This window comes from Curcuma longa, chromosome 14 (genome assembly GCF_044706935.1).
Source record: "Curcuma longa cultivar G26 ecotype Majalengka, Jawa Barat chromosome 14, ITB_CL_G26_1.1, whole genome shotgun sequence".
NCBI classification, from domain to species: domain Eukaryota; kingdom Viridiplantae; phylum Streptophyta; class Magnoliopsida; order Zingiberales; family Zingiberaceae; genus Curcuma; species Curcuma longa.
This window is the reverse complement of record NC_133874.1, coordinates 7,078,507-7,101,633: the sequence shown is the minus strand read 5'-3', so window position 1 is coordinate 7,101,633 and position 23,127 is coordinate 7,078,507. Positions and strand designations below refer to the sequence as shown.

At 39.7% G+C, this 23,127-nt stretch overlaps 4 protein-coding genes and 1 long non-coding RNA gene across 6 annotated transcripts; 2 read left to right on the top strand and 3 right to left on the bottom strand.

Moving 5' to 3' along the window:
• Positions 1-2,862: 2,862 nt before the first annotated feature.
• On the bottom strand, positions 2,863-3,870 carry LOC141845601 (putative membrane-associated kinase regulator 1). The gene has a single exon (XM_074733664.1). The coding sequence runs from the start codon at positions 3,838-3,840 to the stop codon at positions 2,923-2,925; it is 918 nt and encodes a 305-aa protein (XP_074589765.1). The 5' UTR covers positions 3,841-3,870; the 3' UTR covers positions 2,863-2,922.
• A 1,038-nt stretch (positions 3,871-4,908) lies between these two features.
• Positions 4,909-7,184, top strand: LOC141845610 (uncharacterized). 2 transcript variants are annotated; one of them, XR_012603254.1, is made up of 3 exons: positions 4,909-5,127; positions 5,782-5,956; positions 6,849-7,184. It is a non-coding gene; the product is annotated as an uncharacterized LOC141845610 (long non-coding RNA). The 2 variants fall into 2 exon arrangements; XR_012603253.1 differs by having other exon boundaries at positions 4,909-5,956.
• A 2,958-nt stretch (positions 7,185-10,142) lies between these two features.
• Positions 10,143-10,767, top strand: LOC141845159 (hydrophobic protein RCI2B). Its single transcript, XM_074733208.1, has 2 exons — positions 10,143-10,345; positions 10,476-10,767. Exons 1-2 carry the CDS (start codon positions 10,265-10,267, stop codon positions 10,557-10,559), a joined length of 165 nt encoding a protein of 54 aa, XP_074589309.1. The 5' UTR covers positions 10,143-10,264; the 3' UTR covers positions 10,560-10,767.
• Positions 10,768-12,902: 2,135 nt separating this feature from the next.
• LOC141845113 (putative transcription factor At3g04930) lies at positions 12,903-14,944 on the bottom strand. The gene is made up of 2 exons (XM_074733161.1): positions 13,697-14,944; positions 12,903-13,282 (listed from the first exon to the last, which is right to left on the bottom strand). Exon 1 carries the CDS (start codon positions 14,930-14,932, stop codon positions 13,703-13,705), a length of 1,230 nt encoding a protein of 409 aa, XP_074589262.1. The 5' UTR covers positions 14,933-14,944; the 3' UTR covers positions 12,903-13,282; positions 13,697-13,702.
• Positions 14,945-15,863: 919 nt separating this feature from the next.
• On the bottom strand, positions 15,864-22,176 carry LOC141845059 (ABC transporter B family member 11-like). Its single transcript, XM_074733084.1, has 12 exons — positions 21,816-22,176; positions 21,598-21,652; positions 21,334-21,509; positions 20,865-21,086; positions 20,543-20,781; positions 19,154-19,679; positions 18,782-19,055; positions 17,731-18,581; positions 17,240-17,506; positions 16,800-17,063; positions 16,415-16,705; positions 15,864-16,339 (listed from the first exon to the last, which is right to left on the bottom strand). Exons 1-12 carry the CDS (start codon positions 22,101-22,103, stop codon positions 15,995-15,997), a joined length of 3,798 nt encoding a protein of 1,265 aa, XP_074589185.1. The 5' UTR covers positions 22,104-22,176; the 3' UTR covers positions 15,864-15,994.
• Between the last annotated feature and the right edge of the window lie 951 nt (positions 22,177-23,127).

The following is a 23,127-nucleotide window of genomic DNA, read 5'->3' as shown; positions in this document are numbered from 1 at the left end:
TTACGACCATCTATGAGAAGGTAAATCGGGAAGTTATAGTTGACCACAACAGAAGAGTTGTATTTCGTTGATTTCATTTTACTGTTTTATAAACTAATTTAATTATGTTTTAGGGGCATAAACATAAGGTATCACTTCTGTTTAGATAAGTGTGTCCTTTCGATTATAAAATCTTTTGTCATATTATTTTTAAATGTCCTATTACTTTGCACCCCACGATTTTATAAATATTATCAAAATAATTATATATTTTATTAGAAAAATCATACGCTATATGATATATATATATATGAAATATATATATATACAATTATTATATATATAGATATATCCACTTAAATAAAAAAAATTAATTACGTACGCAAAGATGTGTCAAAAGAGTTTATTGTAGCCGGGGCATATATATAGTTGATACGCATCGACGCGAGACTCACCGGCGAAGTCGCTGTCGTACGTCGGATTTACCTCTTCATAGGATCGGACACGATCGGCGCGTGATTCACCGGCGTGGTTGGCGTCGGAATGATGGATCGAATTTTTGCGGAAATTGCCGATTACGGTGCCGATAACTTGCGAGCGAAGGTTTTAATCGCTTTCCGTGCCAAATCTTAATTGTCATTTGATTTTAAATTCGAATTCAAACCTAGTCATCCTCCTCGCCTTTATAATGCGTGCTGCACACGATGGAGTTCGGTGATTCCATCTCTACACATAACCGAAGACGAGAGCGATTCAAGAACGAGACGGTTTGGATCTGCGATCGGCGGCATTAGGGCTCTTCCGCCTTCCTTGATCGAGCAGAGATCCGTCGCTCATCCGATTGGGACTCGTCTTCCTCCTTTTCGGTTCGCACCGTGGCCTGCATCAAGAGCGCCGCGCGGTCGGCGCTCGTCTCCTTCGCGCCCGATGCGCCCTACCTCGCCGCCGGCACCATGGCCGGCTCCGTCGACCTCAGCTTCAGTGACACCGCCAACCTCGAGATCTTCAAGCTCGACTTCCAGTCAGCTCCCAGTCGTCGGCGCCCGCCCCAGCGACGAGCGCTTCAACCGCCTCTCCTGGGGGGAACCTCCGCCTCGGAGGAGTACTCTCTTGGCCTCATCGCTGGCGGTCGCCCCGATGGAAGCATCTGCGTTTGGAATCCCCGTAAGCTGATCAGGTGTTCTGGGTTTAGTTCTTTCAATTTTATTGTCTCGGCATTGCATAAGGTCCGCATATTGTGGAGATTTTGATGTTTCGTATACATTTGCAGTCCCGAGGAACAAAATGATGCTTTTGTAGCGAGACTCAATAAGCACGAGGGATCGGTTAGTATCCATCTCGATTCTTCAAGTCGAGTGCTTTAGTTGCCCATGAATTTGATGGGCTGGTTTCATCATTCAGGTCTATGGTCTGGAGTTCAGCACGCTGTCACCAAATCTACTCGCTTCCGGGGTTGATGAAGGGAAGCTTTGCATATGGGATCTGGCAGACCCTTCAGAACCAAACCATTTCCCATCTCTAAAGGTAAAAATAAATCTAAGTAACTACTTTTGGATAGAAATTGTGGTTCGTAGCATTTTGTTTATTACTGCTAATGCGTTTATGTAAATTCATTTTTTTTATACTTCTCAGATTTGTATTGCATCAGACTTGACTTAATATCCAAGATTGTTTTGTTAAAAGGTATGGTATATAGTTTTATGATGGTGGTTGTTTCTAGTCCTCTTCAACCAGTTGATCACAAAGTATCACCTCATTATGCAAATCTAGCCTTGTTAAGGAAACCCTAATAATTTCAAAGCTATGCAAATATGCCTTCTTAAAAGGGTGTATCATACTGAACTTGTTATCTGTCTCTTGATTGTATGTTTGGCAAGATGCACAAATGTCGATTATAATGTTGATTGAAAATTTGTTGTGTTTTGATGGCGATCTTGACTACAAGCGACTGGGATGAGTGCAACTTCTGGCTCGCTGCATTGAAGCGAATGATCAAAATGAGACAGAATGTCAGAACATGAGGTATAACTTGGCGCTGAGTGGATGGTACCTTTGATTTTTTTTTTCTTCGATAGTTTACCATAAACATTTTTTTCAACTTTTTTCTTGTAATTAACAGTCTAATTCCTGGACCAATAACCGAAGTCAAATGCTAATATAGCTAAAGCAGCATCCGAGGTATTATAGTAGAGAAGTCGATGTTTTAAAAGAAACAGATTTGTCGAATGTTTCAGTTTCTTGTGTAGTAATATTTCATTTGGTCCTGCACCATCATTGTGTTCTTGTATCACTACATTGCAATCTAGTTCGTCGTATGTTATAAAAATGCCCCCACAAGTTGAGTTAGGATCTCTTTTGTCAACTTTGCGTTTAAAGGCCTATGTTGACTTCATCTTCAGAATCATGTTTTGACTAAATATCGTACATGGTTTAGGTAAATTTATTATTGCTTCTTTAAAATATGGCCTTATTATTGTAGCATTTATTTATTTGGTTGAGCTGAATAGAATTAGCTGTAACAACAAAACACAGCTAGCTGTTATGCAAGGCTCCTTTACTCCCGGTCCCTCGCTGCCTCGCATGTAGATCTTCCTGCGCCAGCTTTCAGCAGGAACGTGTATGCGGTCCCCCGCACGCATCACCATGCTCCTCGGTCTCGCAACTCGACAAACAGAAACCATTGCCGGCATTCAAATTTAGAGTTGGACACGTTCTATTTTATTGCAAGCTCAGGTAGTCGAATCCAATGATGGTTCATCTTCATTTTGTTTTGTTTTTTTTTGATCTTTAAACTAAATGATAAAGATCAGAGTGGATTTGCAGAGAACCAGAAAGGAAACAGAGAGCAAAAATAGTACGCGAGATCGGGACAACGCAGGAACAGCACGGACAATGGTGCGGCTAATTGAGGGTGCAGCAGAAGACCGGGAGCTGGTGGGTGGATCAAGATCTGGCGGCCATAATCAGTGAGCTCTTGCAGTGCGCAATGGCGCCTTGTATCGCGCTCTGCAGCTCCTCCATGGAGGATGGCGGAAGAGCAAGTGCCGGCGGTGCGGCGCCGGCGTAGAGCAGGCCGGAATGGCTCGGGGAAGATCGCATGGAGGAAGGGCAGCTCGCCGCCCACTGTTTCTTCCTCGCCGGAGGGTGGCGGCCGAGGAGGTTCCTGGAGAAGGACGCATTGTCGCCGGCGGACGGAGTATTCTTCTTGCTGGAGAAAATCCGGTCGGAGAAGGAGAAGGTCGTGGTCTTCTTCTTGTTCCTCTGTTGCATGGCGGGGAACATCTCGTAGATCGGCTTCACTTTTTTCGCGTACTTTTTGATCACCTCCTTCGCGCGCTTGGACACCGGCAGCAGCGGCGCCGCAGGGGACACGTCGACGGAGTCGAGCTTTTTGCTGCCGCCGCGGTGTAGGAAGGCGGAGGAGAAGCGGGTAGCGAGGGAGGAGAGGTACTTGGTGCCGCCCCCGGTGGCCGGGCGCTTGGCGGTGGAGGCGAGGAGACGGCCGGCGTCGTTCTCGGCGACGGAGCTGGGGCGGGAGGAGGAGTTGCAGCTGTCGGAGAAAAGGAGGAGGTCGGCAGCGGAGAAGGCGGAGGAGGAGCTGGCGGTGGAGTTGCGGGAGGTGGCGGTGGAGGAGGAGGTGGAGGCGGACCTGAGGAGGAGGGCGCGGACCATGCAGATGCGGGGGGAGGGGTGGAGGGGGAGGAGCTGCCCGTTGTAGAAGAGCTCGTCGGCCGGGCAGGAACGCCTCGAGGTGGCTGGGGAGGCGGACACGGTGAACTCAAAATCGGAGGAGGAGGATGACGACGGAGACGGGAAAGATGACATCGCTGGCGCAGCGGCGGCGGCCTCCGACGTCTCCATGGCCGTCTTTGATCGTTGAAGCTGCTGCAGTTGGGAGAGGAGATTTTAAAGCTCAATTTCGCCACGTGATTTGCACTAGGACCAAGCATAGCCCGCCACCTCATCACTATCTTCCGACCTGGCCGATGATTGAAAACGTGTCTTTAGCAGCTGTAATGCTCCGTTAATGGAGCGTTAATAGCATTTCTTGAGTGACGTGGAAGAGTGAAATGGAGCGTTAAGGTGACGTGGAGGAATGATCCACATGAACGCGTTCAATGTTTTGAATGCATTCATGTGGCAGTGGGGTGGACCCACTGTCACATGCATTTTTTTTTATTTTTTTAGTGTTATTAACGCGCTAACGTTGTAGGAGTGAAATGGAGCATTAATAACATTTCTTGGTTGACGTGGAGGAGTGAAATGAAGCGTTAAGGTGACGTGAAAGAGTGATCCACGCATTCATGTGGCAGTGGATCCACATGTATTTTTTAATTTTTTTTAATGTTATTAACGTGCTAACGTTGCCGCAACGTTAGCACGTTAATAACATTAAAAAAAATTAAAAAATACATGTGGATCCACTGCCACATGAACGCGTTCACGTGGATTACTCCTCCACGTCACCTTAACGCTCCATTTCACTCTTCCACGTCACCTAAGAGATGCTATTAATTCTCCATTAAGGGCATCTTGCAATGTTAGCGCGTTAATAACATTAAAAAAATAAAAAAAATGTATGTGGCAGTGAGTCCACTCACTGTCACATGAACGTGTTCAAAACATTGAACGTGTTCATATGAATCATTCCTTTAAATCACTTTAACGCTCAATTTCACTCCTTTACATCATCCAAAAGATGCTATTAATGCTCCATTAACAGAGCGTTACAGCTGTTCTAACGGAGCGTTACAGCTGCTTTAGATCTGCATCCTTGTTTATGGATCATATGGCATCAGGTTATTGGAAGAGAAAGTTTTATTTTGGCCCCCCAATATTTCATATTTCTCAAAGTGCTCCTTCAGATTTTTAATAATCATCGGAGCATAACCCTTTTTCAATCACCGTCTCGCCCGCGCCCTTCTCGAATGATCTCGAAACTCTCCCGCTCCCGGAGCCCTCACGGGTCGCCGCCCTCGTCTCCTCCGACGATCTCGCTCGCATCCTATCTCAGGCAGTCCCATCGACCTGATACGCCGCCGCCTTCGTCTCTTGCAGCAACCTGACCTCGCCTCTCACTTTCTCGCTCTCCTTCTTTCCTTCCCCTAATTCTAATCCTTCGATTCGATCTTGGCTTCCAGTCTCAAAGTTATAACTACGATATTCTTGTTATTATTTTGATGTTTTGGTGTTCCCATGATGATTCATTCTCGATTATGGAAGTGTAGTTAAAAGGGTTTAGGGTGTTTTCATCCATGATTCTAAACCATAAGTATGAACCTATGTTCAATATAAAGAACCGGTTTCTGTCATGAACTTGATGTTTTGGCGTTCCCATGATCATTCATTCTGGAATCTGTAAGTGTAGATAAATGGTTTAGGGGTGTATTTAATCAATGATTCTAAATCATGAATATGACTGTTCATTAAAAAAAACTGGGTTTTGTTGTGATTGTTTGTATCCTTATGCTACCAGTAAGAACTTGAATTTTCTGTTATTAACCTGATGTTTTGATGTTCCCATGATCATTCATTCTGGATTCTGGAAGTGTAGGTAAAGGGTTTAGGGTGTATTCATCCATGATTCTAAACCATAAGTATGACTCTATGTTCATTAGAAAAAACTGGTTTTGTTGTGATTATAGAAGGATGTGATTTAGTTTTGTTAGATAATTGTTTGTACTGTGAACAGAATTTTTGTTGTGTTGTTTGGTCCATAGCAGCAAAGATGATTTAGTTATCAGTGAATGAAATCGAAAGAATTGTGCCATTTATGTTGATAAATCTTTGATGTTTCTGCAGGGTCTGATTACTTGAATAAAATACAAAGAGAGGAAGGAAAAACACACAAAATTCCATATGAAGCTCCATCATTTATGTACATCAAGTAATGGACCCTAAATGAACAAGCTCTTTCGACGTTCTTTTCCTCGTCCGCTACATGCTCATTTGGATGGGTCCTTGTTTGTGTAAATGGGTGGGTAGCTTTGAGTAATTGTTTGAAAATTAATAGGGTACTTAGCAGGTTAGTTTTCCATTTAACTAGGGGTGGGCATAGACTTGATATATCATATCTGAATTTGGAAACTCTACTGAGTTGATCCAAAAGTAAATCACCAAGAACCAGTGGGCACTTGGTTAAGAATATGGCAGGTTAATTCAAGATCAGTGATTCTTTTATGAATTGTCTGATCCAGACATTTTTTTCCTAGTTAAGCCTTACAAAACAGAAGGCAAATAAATCAAATTTGAAGTGTATGAAGAATATTAGAGTGAAGTCCTGAAATCAGATATATTGGAACTGCTGGCTTTTGCTAGAAAATTGTGGGAAATCATCTGAAAAAGAAAATTTGTGAATTACAAATAGTCTAGAATAAGTACATTTAGTTATTGCCGTCTCGTTTACATAATTACATATCAAGTATCATCTTAGTAAATTAAACATTTAGTGCATTTCATCTTTTATTGTCTTTATCGTATTTAGCAAGTTACCTATGCAGTCAAATATTATGTGGATGTGCAAATACCTTTGTGTTCAAATTATACCTTTATCACGTTTTATCATTCTTCAAGTCTTCTTAAATTGTATCTGCTTTACAGGTAATTCTTGATCAGTCTTCATCAAACCCTTTTGCAAGTTTTACCTTAAAAAATATTCCATTGTAATCATTAGGTAACTTTTAATTTGTCATCTTCAAAACCCAGAGCTTATTGTAACATCAAGCTTATGTGTGGTTTTGTCTTTAATTGTGTTTTTATAGTTTTTTAAATATCAGACTGTCCCTCTTTGTGAAACCATTTACAATTTTGCACTGGTTTTTGATTGGTCTGTTAAATCTTTATCGATATAGCACTCTGATTTCTTCTAGGTGGATTTCACCCCTGCTGAGTTAAGGGTATGCTAGTACCTTCAAATGATAAACTGTATCAGCTATGTTTCCAAATTGGGTCTATCACTCCGAGCAGGATGGCGAAATTCTTCTGCCAGAACTCGAACAAGATGATAAGGAAGAGTGCACAATGTTGGAGGCTGTTTGATTCACTGAAAGGTGTTCTTCTTCTCTCAGTAATTTACATCTTTTTTAACTTGGAGATCGATGATATTTTAGTGAAAATTCAAGGAGTGTAACTAATGACTAGCTTAATCCATCTGTTTAACAATACTTGCATTGATCGATGTGTCGATTTGTTCAATTGGTGTGTAACTAATGGCTTAGCTTTGAAACACTATTGAGTTTAATAAATTGGTGTTCTTGAGTTGTATAGGACTCTTCGATCGATACTGGTCGAATATTCTTACAAGTCCATTTGCTAGAGGTTTATTGACTTTGCTCCTGATTATGTATATGTTAATTGTCATTTAGCTTAATAAATTGGTGAATATTATTGTTCTATAGACTGTGCTGTAATTAAAACAATTGTTAATATATATATATTTTTTATGATAAACAACTGAAATATGTTCTCGCTAATCATAGAAGGGATATTCGAACGTAGAATTGTTCTTTTATTCGATCGATTTGGATTAGCTCTCTAAGATCTTCTGAGTTTAAATAATAGAAATCTGTCATTTTAAAATTATTATCTTAAAAAAAATATTGTGATGAGTTATTTTTTTAATAATAGTTAGATAATTTTTTCTCCGTTTTAGTTTTTTAAATTGGTATTAGGTATCTAATTTTCTGGGTCAACTAACTTTAGAGATGATTGATCTGATTTGATAAAATTTTTTTTATCAATCATTAAGATAAATCGAAAAGTAAAGATGAGTCAAGTTTAACATTCAACGTTCTTTAGTCTGCTATTTATTTAAAAGAAAATTTTTATAAATTTATCATTTTGAATTTTAGATATTTGATCTATTATTGGCAATTCTTCAGTAAAAAAGTAAAATTTGTTATCTCAGCGGTACTACACGATTGATTTCATGTCTATTTGTGAGGAAGTAAATTAAGAAGTTACAATTGGTCACGACAAAAAAGGACATTGTCTCGATTTCATTGAAATTTGATTCTTTTCCACTTCAATAATTTTACTTTGTTATAACCAACTCAAGTATGTCTTGAAAGCCATATCACCCGAGCTCCTGTGTTTTATTCTTGATTAAATAGATAATTATTTTCATTTATTTTTCCTTCGATGTTCAAATTATTGACTAAGCTTCACGCTAGGTGTGGTGACCTCGTAATGTTCTTACCGCCGTCAGCTAGGTTAAAAAAAGGTGCAAGTTTTATAAATCCAGCTTAAAAACGTGGTGACGACACTCCAGTTGTGAAAAGAGCTATCGCGACCACCGGTTGAGTTACCGCCCCCGTTCAAACGAGAAAAAGGTCCGAAATTTTTTGAAATCACCGAAAATCATCGGAAAAAAACGCCGGTATGGTTGCTTACAATGAACGCGGTGAGCGCAGCCAATTTAAACGTCCAGAGATCTACTGTGACAGCCGGTGTGATTACCGCCTCCGTTGAGATGTGAAAAAGGTCCGAATTTTTTTTTAAATGGTCGAAACTCATTAAAAAAATTCGGTGGTACGGTTGCTTACAATGACACGCGGTGATCGCATCCATTTTCAGACGTGAAGAGAGCTACTGCGACGCCGGTGCGATTACCGCCTCCGTTGAGATGAGAAAAAGGTCCGAATTTTTTTAAAATGATCCAAAAACATTAAAAAAAACCGCCGGTATGGTTGCTTAAAATGACACGCGGTGATCGCATCCAAAACAAACCGTCAAGAGAGCTACTGTGACAGCCGGTGCGATTACCGCCTCCGTTGAGATGAGAAAAAGGTCCCATTTTTTTTTTAATGATCGAAAATCATTAAAAAAAATCGCCGGTATGGTTGCTTAAAATACTGCGCGGTGATCGCATCCAAAACAAACGTCAAGAGAGCTACTGCAACAGCCGGTGCGATTACCGCCTCCGTTAAGATGAGAAAAAGGTCCCATTTTTTTTAAAAATGATCGAAAATCATTAAAAAAAACGCCGGTATGTTTGCTTAAAATGATTCGCGGTGATCGCATCGAAAACAAACGTCAAGAGTGAACGCGCGCGTGATTACCGCCTCGTGGAGATGAGAAAAAGGTCCGAAATTTTTGAAAACGAATAAAATTGCCCAAAACTAATCACTGATATGGATCAAACTTAATTACTAGATATTCAATTAAATTAATTTAAATGTTGTGAAATATTAAACTTATTATCATTCCAAAATGAATAAAATATCAGTAGGATAGTCTTTCACTTTGCTAGTCTAGATCTCTAAGACAATGGCAAAACCACTAAAAATGAAAGAAAAAAAAATCATTTCTAACTTAAAAATGGTTCGATCCCTTTCTAAGAGGAAAATAACAGTATAGTTTGATCAAGTTATGCTGAACATGAAAAATTGTGATTCAATAAAGAAAAGTAAGCAATCTTAAGTCAAATGAACACACACAACCTTTTATTCTAAATCATCACAAGCATCCCACTTGTTGTGTGTGGAATCCTCTTTTTGTATGTGGAGTGATCTTATTGATAGGGGGAAAAAAGAATTCAAGTTAGACACTACTAGCTAAGAATGGATGAAATCTATCCAAATTCAAAGCAAAATACCAACTAAATAAGTTTACTATTTGTTATACAATTCCTTAGGGTAACTCTCTCAACACATGTATTGTTCTAACTTTAAGAACACTCGAGAAGTCAAGTTTGCATTTAACCCATGACTGTATATCGATCGCTAGAGGTGAGGAATTGACTCTCATATTGTATAAAGGGAAGAGCAAGTTCAATCAAAGGCAATGATACTTACATAGCTATGGATACTAATTGAAGATGATGACTCTTATACTCTATTGCTTAGGGTTGGCTCCAACACCACCTACAAATGCAAAGTTTGATTCAACTTGAAATTTTAAGAAACTTAAACATGTCCAAGAAGACCTCAATTAATAAAACAAGAGTAAAATAAGGTATAACTATTACTCTTGAGGACAATATTTTCTAAAGAAATTGTTAAATTTTCTTTCTTTATATCTATATGAACCCAAGTGAGTTCATTCTTATCACTACTAGGCATCACTATCAGGCATCACTATCCACCCAGCACAGCTACGTGAAGCAAAGCACCAGGCTTTCCTCAAATAAAGAATTGACCTACAAACTGTTCCTGTTGAACAACTGCCCCCACAGTTACAGGAGACCTCTATATAATATCAGCTACCTCTATTCCTTCCATTGGAAGAGATCAGGAACACGTACCGTTATTTCGGTAGCTTGAGTTCCAGAGTTTTGAGGCCAGGAATGGGGACTGCCACTTGCATAGATATACTGATCGCCATCATCCTTCCTCCTCTTGGGGTGTTCCTAAAGTTTGGCTGCAAGGTAACAAACTTCATCAATCATGAAAAATAATTTTTGTTCAAGAAATAAAGTACTGTAAATAAGAGAACAGTGAGATTGTGTTTTCTGTTCTTTTTTTCCCTCTCAATGGATACTTTTGGATGCCAAACAGGTGGAATTTTGGCTTTGCCTTTTGCTGACACTGTTTGGCTACATCCCGGGGATCATCTATGCAATCTATGCCATCACCAAATGATTCAATTCCACTTTTCTCAAGTGAATGAGATTTGAGTTCAAGTTCATGGTCTAAATTTGCAGGTATGATAGAGAATGATGACGGTGGTTGTGGTGCAGTGGTGGCAAATTTAATGTCTGGTTATCAGCTTTGTGATCTGAATTTGTGGAGTATCGATGAATTGGTGTTTGTCTTTTACTTAATGGTGGAATTGTCTGTTATTTGTTAATGTACTACTGCTTCTATGTGGCATGTTCTTCTGCAGTATTTCTAAAACTGGACACAATTGGTTCAATCGGATAACCCAATAACTTTTACTACTACTATATGACATCGGAAACTTGCAGTATTTCCTAATAAGGTAAACAGTTGAATTGAAACATCTACTAATACTATATAGCATTGTTCTTGTGCAGTATTTTAAACTGGACATAACCAATTCAATTGGGAAAACCAAGAACTGTTTAACTGGTTCAACTGGAAAAACCAGACTCAAAGGGGTACCTTTGTTATCATTGGGGAAAAAATCTCAATAAGGCAAACAGTTCATTGCATTGGAAACATCTACTACTTCTATGTGGCATTGTTCTTGTGCACTATTTCTAAAACTGTTCATAACTCATTCAGTCGGATAACCTGAGAATGGTTTGGCTTATTCGATTGGAAAAATCTCGACCCAAAAGGATACTATTGTTATTGTTGGGAAAGAAATAAGAGGAATCATCTGAATCATCTGTATGGTTAAAGTAGAATAAGAATAATCTTTTAGCAAGAGATATAGGATATACCATCATTGTGTGCATTGTAGAGCATCCAGTTTGGTAAGCTATCAAAATCATAATCAATCCTGATACATTCAGTGGTTGCCACGTGGATCTTCGTTATTGGCTTTCACTAAAGCTGCCAACTCAGCAGTTGTCATCTTCACTTTGTCATTTTGTTGGAACAGGCAGGATGGAATAGACCTACAACATGTAGTGTTGATGGATTCTTGCACCAACATGGTATGAAGAAACAAGGGAATGCAACTAAATGAAAAGCAATGGAAAAATTTTGTTACTAGCATAAATGCAACTGAATAGAAGAAATGGATTTGGCATGACAAATAAATTTTGTTAGTATCAGAAAAAGTGCTATGACTAATCTCAGTGACATGCAGCAATCAGCAACAATAATATGGTTGCTAGCATGGAAAAATGTTTAAAACTGAAGCTTCGAGAGAACATAATCGCTAACAAAATAAGCTGCGCAAACACAATAAAGGCATATAAGAGAAACATTATCATGACATTAGTTCATTACTAGTGTTCAATACACATAAACTGAGGACATAACAGTGCGACTCAACTGATAGCATTCTCACTCGATCTCAATTTTGTGTAGAAATTATTAATACTAATGCTTTGGCAACTATTTTGGAAAATGTTTAAAACTGAACCTACATAAAAAGAACACAATCCTAAAAAGAAATGAAAACCAGTTTGGCGAGATATATGGTTATGACCTTTCATGAGTTTATACAACACTTCACTGTTAAAGATATTGTCTCTTGAAGTACCAAATAGTCCAACAACTTATGCCATGGATCAGACTTAAAAAATAGTTCATAACATTATGCAATCGAACTAACAAAATTAATAAATATTCTATAATACAAAGCTCACTGTCATATGACTCTCCTCCAGTAATCATATCCCTAATATTCCATTAGCCTTTACTTCTCTATTGTCAACATCGGTGCAAATTAAATTTTGGCAAATGAAACAGACACAAGACCAATGGTAATAATCTGCTTGTAAATACTTTACATAAATAGGATATACCAAAATGCTAACACACTGTTTTTAAATACTATACCTTGCAAATAGGTCTCTGGGTTCTCTTTTCCAACAATATGGACATACCAATGTATAAAACTCATGTATATAAAATCATGATTCATAAGTAAGAAGCAAGAATTGAACTCTGTAAGAACCCTTACAAGTATTTGTGCTATCCCAAAGATAAATTTGCAAATTCAAAGCTGTAATGCTACAATTTTCATATGGTGACAGTTAAAAAATTGATGTCTTAAAATTTTAAGGTATTAATACAAATGACCAGAAGGAATAGGATCGTCACTGTTAACATTCAAACCCTTCACTAAGAATAGAATACATAAAACTGCAGGGAAGATTAGATACCTTGATTCAAAAGAGAAAAGAATCAGCAGTGACATGGCACTCAGTGCAAACTCATTAGAATAAAAAGCTCAAAAATTTGGAGCTGTGTGCTACCAGATTTTGTTTCAAAGATTGAGTTTACAGCTCCTTTTTAGGCTCACAATCTTATGAACAAGAAGTGAAAAGGAAAATACATCCAGAAGATAACCATCTTATGTACAGAAATGTTATAATATTACAATACTACACCAACTCTTCTAGAATTTTACAATTCATAACCTAAACAATAATACTAATTGTCAACATATTATGCAGCAAGACCTTCAAAGGGAGTATTCAAATCTGGGGGAAAAATGTTCCATAACATCAACAAAATCTAGCAGCATCAGTGAACAGTTTAGGTCTGTCATATTTTACATCGTATTACCATCTTACACTTTCAAAATAAGCTTACACTTCCAAAGATAACAGAGAACCAGAAATTTAGCTCCATGTGAAACTGACATTCTAAACAGTCACCACTTTTCCACAACAACGTCTTTCTGAAGTCATACCAACCATGATTAAGCATATAATAACAACCTAGAAAAATGGAATCTTGTCATTGTCCTATCATAAAATTCCCAGGTGAAAAATACCAAAATCTACTATGAAAATATGATTGAGCAGCAATAATAAGCATTTCCATGAAAACTATTTGAGGCATAAATAGCATGCACCCTAGTGCAGGAGTCAAGAGACTTCCACTAGTGTTAGTGTAAGGTCTAGGGTAGCATGATGACCCCAGTTTTCTCATAAAAGCAAAGATGCTAGCTTCCATGTCGGGCATTTCCCCTTCTGAATGTTCAAAAGGTGGGAGACACCTAAATGAGTAAGAAAAAGTAGAATTTATTGCAAGGGTGAAAGCATAGTAAGTCCAAAAGCCCCCTACACTAAGTCTGATCCAAAATGAGCATGAACAACTAGCACAGTCACATGATCCAGCAGCATAAGGACCTGTAATCAGCTGGATGCAGACTTGAGCTCCTCCAACATTGATTTGACATGGTCTGTTACGAGCTCGATCCGCTTCAAGTAAACCTCCAGCTCCAGAATCTGCTGCCTTCGCCATTGGTCATCCACAGGCGCCCCTGAGCCGACTAAAGAACTGCCTCCAAGGCTCATGGGCAGCAGGTTCCATGGCAATGCCCCACCAAAACCTGGAGCAAATGGTCCTCCAATGGAAGAATTGATCAGCTCTTTAAACAATGGTGAAAGACAGCTTTTCACAGTCGCCTCAATGGCACTCGGAGTAGGCGTAGCAGCTGATGAAACCACGGATGCAGCTATCGGGTTCGCCGGAGTGGCATTCTCTGCGACGGCTCCCACTACTGGTGCCACAGCAATTGCAGCTTCTTCTTCTGGCGTTCTCCCTCTCCTGCGCCTTCTGGATCTCGTCATCCCATCAGAACCGAAAGAGCCCTGATTGATGGGAACCGTAAATATCTCATTGGAAACAGTATTAATAGGGTTATTGAGGTCTTCGTCATCGCTCTCTTGCGTCCTCTTTACGTTGACACTCCAGATGTTGCGGGCGATATCATAGATTGCCCGCTCATGAACACTTTTAAAGGCGAAGTCTTTTCCCGCGGATCGCATCCGGCTGACGCAGTTCCGGTACTTCTTCTTCAGCCTGCGAAGTTTCTCGATAAGCTGGTTCTTGGTGAAATCGAAATGGAGCTCCTTCTTGATCTCCTCGTAGAAGGGGCCGGTATCATACTGGTGAGACGCAAACGTGGTTCCCCGCTTGGAGGTGAACTCGAGGAAACCCTGCAAGATTTTGATCTCCTCATCGTCGGTCCAAAGCCGCTGAAAAAGCCGGCGCGACTCATCATAGGTAACGACGGTCAGAGGCCTGCTGAAGTCGGCCGTGGAGACGGGGACAGATGTCGAGGCCGTAAACAGAGCAGCATCGGAGGATGCGGCGGGAAAGGAGACGATTTGGATAGGTATAGCACCGTTACGGGGAGCAGCGGCAGGATCGACACTACGAATAGGGTCTGGAGCGTCAACGGGTGCGGCAGAGGCGTTGGGTTCATCTGCAGGCGGAGTCTTCTGAGGCTGATTCGCAAGAGCGTCCCCGCCTTCGGCACCATCGTCGCCGTCTTCGCTGTCGCCCTCGTCGTCATCGTCGTCGTCGAAGTCTTCGTCTTCGGAGACGGCGCGCTCCAGCTCTGCTTCGACGTTGGACATCTCCTTTTCTACCCGAAATCTCTCTCTCTCTCTTCCACGGATTGGATGGATCGAGCGGGGGGAGAAGGTTTGGGTTTGAGTTTGGATTTGGAGTTGGGGTTAAATTAGGGTTAGGGTTTGGTCTCGAGCAGAGATTTGGACGAAGACTCAGGTTCGTACGCGAGAGGGATCCGCTGTGTTCAGAGCCAGCTCGCCATTCTCTTCCGTACGATCTCAAACCGACGGTCGAGATGACGATACGGACGTCGGATTCGGAAAGGAGCGTCGCACTGGGGCCAATCTGAGGAGAGACGTCCGTAAGACGAATCTGGACCGTTCCCTCTGGTGTTCAAAATCATTATCAGCCGAACAATACCTTCCTACATGATCAATTGTAATTTTTTGATTTACTTTCTAATAGATGATCCTGAGATCGACCATATAAGATTGTTAAGATGATAAATTCTATTTTTTTTTAGAAAAATGTAATTATAAAAAAAATAATAAATGCCAATCAGTCTCATGGACTCAATCCTTGGGAGTCTCATGGACATGAAAATTTCTCACTGACCACCAAGGATAAATCGGAAAGCACATATGGACGGCCAATCCAGATGCCCAACATCCTTTAATTGCGTTCCCCATTTGGAAGAAAATTCTTACAAATATGCCGTAGCTGGAGATCGAACCGCGGGTCCCTGGATTACAACCCGGATGTCCTACCGTTGCACCATTGCCCCAGGGACCAAAAGAATGCAATTATAGGTTCTATATGTGATGCTCAATTGCATCTCTAACTAGTCAAGCTACTCATCACACTTATCATAAAGGAGAGACAAACATGGTAACTCGAATAAGAATACCATAATGATTCACAAATTCTAATATGAGCTCTTCTAGTATGCACATATAGTTTAATGGCACCATCTCACTTTCATGGTCAACTCGAGGGTTAGTTTTCCATATAGAAGAAAGAGAAGGGAAATAGCTAGTGAAAGACATAATTTTCGAGCAAATCTGCAAATGGATATGATAATGTTCTTGCATAAGATACAACAACGATGCAAGGCAGCATTCACAATATTAACCTGACTGAAACGCTATGAGTGATGCATAAGCCCCATCCTTTACATTGATCAGATCCTCATGCTTGCCCATCTCTATCACCGCTCCATTCTTGAGCACCACGATCGTATCGGCACCTTTTATGGTGGACAATCGGTGTGCAACGATGATAGTCGTGCAGTCGACTACCACTCTCTCGAGTGCGTCTTGAACTATACGTTCAGACTCTGAATCAAGGGCACTGGTAGCCTCGTCGAACAGCAAGATCTTTGGATGCTTTATGATTGCGCGTGCGATAGCCAGCCGTTGTTTCTGCCCGCCCGATAATTGGGTACCTTGCTCGCCAACCAAAGTGTCATAGCCCTACATCAGCACAAGTGGCTTAGTCATTCATCTTTAGACAGTCTTGTTAGTATGATGGCAGTTAGATTTTGTAACCTGATGCAACCCGCTTATGAACTGGTGCGCGTTCGACAACTCTGCAGCTGCCAATATCTCTGATTCAGTGGCATCTTCTTTTCCATATGCAATGTTGGCTCGAATCGTATCGCGGAACAGCACAGGCTCTTGACTAACAAGGCCCATTTGCTGTCTCAACCACCTGATCTGTAGGTTTCGTATGTCAACTCCATCTAGCAGTATGTGACCAGAATTAAGGTCATAAAATCTTTGGAGCAGCGAAAGCACAGTTGATTTCCCACTTCCGCTTTCACCGACGATAGCAACAGTCTGTCAAAGAGATCAGAACTTGGTTTCTATTACTTGTTCAACAGAAAACATTTAGGAGTGCAGAAGCATTTAGGAATAAGATTGGTCAAGTTACCTTTCCTGATTGAATATTGAAGCATAGATCGCGAAAGATCTCGACGTCTGGCCTAGAGGGGTACCTGAAGCTGACATGATCAAAAACAATATTTCCCTCTACGAAGTCTAATGTTGTACCAGAATCATCACTGGAATCAATCTTGGACTTCCGGTCAAGTATGGCAAACACAGAAGCTGTAGCGGTTTTTGCTTTTGCAGAGTCGGGTGCGAGTGAACTATACTGAGTAATTCCTATCGCAGCAAAATTCAGAGCAAAGATGACCTATATGATATATAAAACAATGCGTTGCGAATTAGCAGGGAACCACATGGATATGAGATCTTTGACGACAAACCTTCAATGACAGTGAGAATACATGTAGATGCTACACAATAAATTAAAAATATTTGAGAGTACTAATTAAGAACCAATTTTCTCAATGGGAAGAAGAGGCTTACACGAAAAACATCTGAAAATGTAGTCTTGCCATCTTTTATCAGCATGGCTCCAGCATAGAAGGCAGTTGCATATACACAGAACAGTAAAGTGTTGGAGAGACCAAAACTTACTCCACCAACCAATCCTTGCTTTATCGTATTCCTCATAGGACCTTTATATTTCCTCCGATAAATTTCCATCACCTTCTCTTCAGCTGTGAAAGAAGCAATTGTTCTGATACTTCTAATTGCATCAGTAGCAACCTGACTTACTTCCTCAAACATCACCTGCAGTAAAGATCGTTAAAGTGTAAGAACAGTAAGAAGTATACTCCCAAAGTAATTTAAGATATATTCTTGATTAAAAAGTTTCCTTTATTACACTCAGATGTTGCACGATGCTTCAGAAAAAACAAGTTGAGTCAACAGGTTGAATCCAATAGCCATGTGAGTTTTCATCTAAAGAAGGTTAATCAGCAGTTGAATTCAACCACTCAAGTTGCATAGCATACCTTTGCATCTTGGGTCAATCCCTTCATGAATTTTAACTGAATCCATCCATTGAGGCCTATCAAAGGCACCAAAGCTAGGACTAAAAGAGCCAACTGCCAACATGCCAATAAAGCAATCACCAAACCAGCAACCAAGGTGGACACATTCTGAACCAAAAGTGCCAGAGTATCGCCAACAAGATTCCTCACTGCTGCTGCATCTACAGAAAGTCTTGCACCAATTGCTCCAGTCGAGTTTTCAGGCTTGTCGAACCACTCAACCTCCATGTGAACAATCTTGTCAAAGGACATTGATCTGATTCTTTTTATTAACTTGGACCCAGCAATAGCAAACAAGAAAGCTCTAATTGGAATTGATATCAAGGTTACCAAGCCAAGAAAAGTTAACATCAATGACCAAAATTTGGAATCCTTGTGAAGCTTACTTGGTGGCTCAAACAAGGTATGTACTACTCTTGACAAGATAACTGCAAAAATGGGCAGTAGAACACCACTAACTATGGCAGCAAGTGAACCTAGCAGTAGAATGGGAAGCTCTGGTTTATTAAGATAAGCAAGGCGGTTAAGTGGTACTTCAAGATTCTCTGATGGCCCTTCAGGAAGGGAGATCTCCATGGAAATATCTAGTTTTCCACGGGGCAACCTAAAGGATTCTGATGATGCATGATGATTTTCGCATCTACTGGTTGACAGCTGGGATGATGTATGTTGAATCAACTGTTGGTCAACACTAGCATATGACTTCACCTGGTCAAGTGAAGTATGTTGATCAACATCTTGCTTCGCTTGTTGGAACCTTACAAGTTGGTTATAAGCTCCATATGGAATCTGAATGAGCTCATCATGTGTACCTATTTGATTTCAAAAAATGACTTTTAGACAAGAATGACATTTACAAGTTGTTAAAGATTTAAAAAATGAAATATATTTGTTTCTATGGGGAAAAAAACCATGCTTTAGGAAATAACTGTGGAACTTTAAGATGTAGGTTTCACACAACAATCTTATTAATTAATCCTCAAAATTTAGAAATTCTATGGAAGATAAACACCTTTTTCTATTATTGACCCTTTATGAACTACAGTGATCATGTTGGCATTCCTCACTGTAGTCAATCGATGAGCAACAATGACAGTGGTTCTATTTTGCATGGCATGAGTAAGCGCTTCCTGCAAGATAAATTCAGATTCTGCATCAAGAGCACTGGTGGCTTCATCTAGTAATAATATTTTTGGGTCCTTAAGGATTGCTCTAGCTATTGCAACTCTTTGTTTCTGTCCACCAGAGAGTTGAATTCCATGATCTCCAACCAAGGTGTCAAGACCCTGAATATAGTATGAAGATTACAGTATAAAGAAGGCACAAAATGCAAATAAATAGAAAAGCAAACGGTCATAAAAAATTTTTTTTTAAAAAAGCACACCTGAGGTAGTTGTTTGATAAATTTGGAAGCATTGGCTAGCTCAACGGCAGCATTAATTTCATCAGCAGTAGCACCATCCTTGCCATAAGCAATATTTTCCCTAATGCTAGATGCAAAGAGAACTGGTTCCTGGCTAACAAGTCCAATTTTTTCTCTTATCCATCTCAACTGAAAATCCTTGAGATTGATTCCATCTATAAGAATTTCACCAGCTTGTGGATCATAAAATCTTTCTATTAGACTGATTATGGTTGACTTTCCACTTCCACTTTCTCCAACTAAAGCAACAGAAGTTCCACTTTGAATGAATAAAGACAATCCTTTTAGTACTGGATCATCAGGTCTAGCTGGATAGCTAAAGTAGACATCCTTTAATTCAATATTTCCTTGAATGTCACCCAATGTGGTTCCAGTGGTATCATATGCATCTATCTCAGGCTTCCTTTTGATTGTCTCAAACATCTTGAATGCTGCTACTTGTCCTGCTGCAAAAGCACTTGTACACGGCGAGGCTTGCCCTAAAGACCTGAAGAATGCTTGTCAGACTCACTATTGCAATATGTAGGTTCTCACCAATTGTTATATTCAAGTCATTGAAAGCCTACATGAGCATACATGCATACCCCAGCACTTCAAAAGTTCTCTTTGATATCATCCTCAAAATCATCACATTGGGCACTTAACCTGACTAAAGCATTCTCAATGCTCAAAACCTCAAGCAATGATCATGAATCAAGTTTCAGAAGGGAGTTGATCATGCTTAATCCAGTGAATTAAGTCGGTTATGGGTTAGTTCTTTTAGGTTTCTGAAGGAGCTAGCTTACCAATTTGGTGAAGGCCTAAAAAATTGTTACCAAGGTCTTGAATGAAACACAATAGGGGCTGGCTTCCATATATGTTATCAAAAAAAGCTCTTTAGGTTTGCAGATGCTTTAAAACATGTTATCAAAAGTATCATGCTTTGTTACATTAATAGCCTAGATCAAAACCTTTGCATTAACCCAATTAGAGGTAATAGTTATGTGTATTGGAGTTAATAGATCAGTGACATGTCATTAGGTGTTATATCAGGGTCTTATCTGTGGATGTAATGGTTCTATTTTGATTCAAATAATACAATATAAGTTTATCCTCTCTAAACTAGGTAAAAGTGAAAACTAAACCTAAGATTAGAATTGCTTCCTTTTTCTCTTTAGGCAGAGGCTGAAGGTTTGATGTCAAGGTGCGATCACCCTCCCCCTCAAATGTCTCCCAATTCGCATATATCCAAACCCTATTTATCTCCTAGAAAATATGGAAATTTTTACCAAGGAAATAGGATGTGGGTATCACATCAACTTCAAACTATCGTACTTTATGGTAAATTTTCTTATGCAAAATATAACTCACATGGCGCCTGTAATGACTGCCAGAATGACATTGAAAACAGCTCCTCCAGTGTAGTTGTGCTTCAATATTAACTCAGACCCGTACCATATTCCTAAACCATAACCGAAGAAAAGAATAGCAAAAGTTGCACCCAAGCCTATTCCTGCAAACAAGCCTTCCAAAATACTGGCCCTGTAAGCACCACTCAGACTTCTGTTGTATTTCTTTATAGCATGTTCCTCTCCAGTAAAAGAGGCAATCTGAAAAAAAATCAGTGTGTTTAGTTTAGGACAAAGTAATTACTGTTTTAACTCACATGAATGTAAACAGGAAGTGCCCCTACAGTCCTAATTGAGCCAATTGTTTGTTCAACAGTCGCAGCTGCTTCTGAATAAGCTGTCTGTCCCCGAGCTGCCATCTTGGTCAAGATAGTAGCCATGACTGCAGCTGCAAGAACCATTGGAGGAATGGTGGACAGCATAACAAGTGTAAGTTGCCATCCTTGAATGAATGCTACAATAAACCCTCCAATGAATGATGACAGCAACTGGACAAACTTTCCAGCCTACAAGAAAATGAGCAAATCATATAACTGAGAGACAGATTTCTCAATATTCAACTGTTAACGATAATAGTATCAACAAACATAAGTGTATCAATAAAAGTGGGAGTCGAAACTAAAGCTAACTAGGATGAACAAGTATGGAAGTGATCTAGTTGATCAGACAAGATAAACTGAAACAAATAAAAGACAGTGCGAACAGTTGCTCACTTGAAAAGGAAAACACAGGAATCAAGTAATCTTCTGGTACCTTTTCACCCATGGCGTCTTGAATGAGAAATGTGCCACCTGATATCTTTGCCACAGCTTCTCCTGCATTTGCTTCCATGTCAAAGAATCCAATATCTTGTCCAAGTATGGCTTTCAAGTAGAGATTTCTAATCCTTGCAGCTTGTCTTTCCCCAGTGATCGTCCAGCAAGCCACCTCTAATAATAAACATTATTTTATTTAGCATTAAGCATCTTAACTAAGAAATAAGCAAAGAGGCATGCCATGGTAAATGTGTATTCTTACGAAGTAATGATGCTATGCCATTCACCAAGCCTAAATATACAAACTTGAGAGAGACCTGATGCAATTTTTGGGAATCAAATGTGAGAATGCCATACGTGTAATGTTACATGAAAACTCAAAAAATTGCATATATCAGGAAAAAAAAGTAGGTTCTCTGATTAACAAGAAATTGATTATATATCTTTTTTCTTGATAAGATGATTGTAAGAGCAATCCACCTTGGAAACTGCATGAGCAATGTTTCTTATATTTATGTTCATCCCGAAAGCATTAACCATATCTCCAAAAAACACTGTTGACATAGGTAAGGAGATGCCATTCAAGATAGCTGATATTGTGCCCACAATCAGCAAAACATAGTCTGTTCTATCAGCCAAGGAGTAAAGCTTGTAATATGGTATGCTGTCACTCCTCTTCTTTGACTCTTGCAGTTTACTTTCAGTCTGGAAATCATTGATAACTTCTTGTTCAATGGGAGTCACATCATTCGAGCTCGAAATTTTCATCCTTCCTTTTGGTGCTATGATTGTATAACTATCAGGTATTTCACTCAATTGCCCAACAGTTCAACGTGGCAATCCTTCTTCACTGAAGAAAGTAACATAAATTAGTAATTTGATAAAATTAATAAAAGGTAATCAACTTAATTGTTCTAATTACGAAGCTAAACTAATACATATCCATGACATTCCATGGTGGAAAATAAAGTAAAGAACTTACTTTCATTCATTCTATGCATTCGACAAAATTAATGATCCTATTCACACAAAAAATGCCTTCTTTGTGCAGTTGATCATACTCATCAGGACATTTAAATGGCCTAGAATTCTTATACTCTCTCGATAAGCATTCCAAAAGCAATTACAACCTTTTTTTATTTTCTTTGGAAAAAAAATAGCAGTTACATACCACATCTAACAGATGATTAATCAAAGAACCTTACATGGCTACAACCAGTTCTTCAAGCAGTCTCCAATAATCTGAAGCCAATATCTTGAACCTGATATTAGCACTTTCAAGTAGGATAGTAAACAAAGGATCACCTTGATCTTTGGAGAAGAATGTGAAGCTCAGCACTGCATTTTGGTGGACCAAAACCCAATTCTTCCGGTTCCTTCTGCTTCCACTTTGTTGAGAATTCGTATTTGCAGAAAAAGAAGGGAAGGCAATCCGCTATAGTGGTTTGTTCCCATGCCCTAATTTTATATAACACAGACCATCGATAATGGAACAATACTTCGATCAACAACAAAACATTTGCAGATACCAAAATTTGTCGTCTAACGACGTAAAACGACCCTCAGGTACATGAGTAGCAGTTGGAACTCATACATGAGCAAGTTCATCATCCCTTTGACAAAATAGCTTAGGTCATGGAATCATAAAGAAACCCCACAGGGAGAAGAAAAAAAAATTCCAAAATCGAATCTTTTTGATGGATTGGGTACGAATGATGCGAAAGATACCATATTCGAGACCAAAGCGAGAAATCGCATCTACTTACCGAGTAAGCGCTCTTGGCAGATGGTT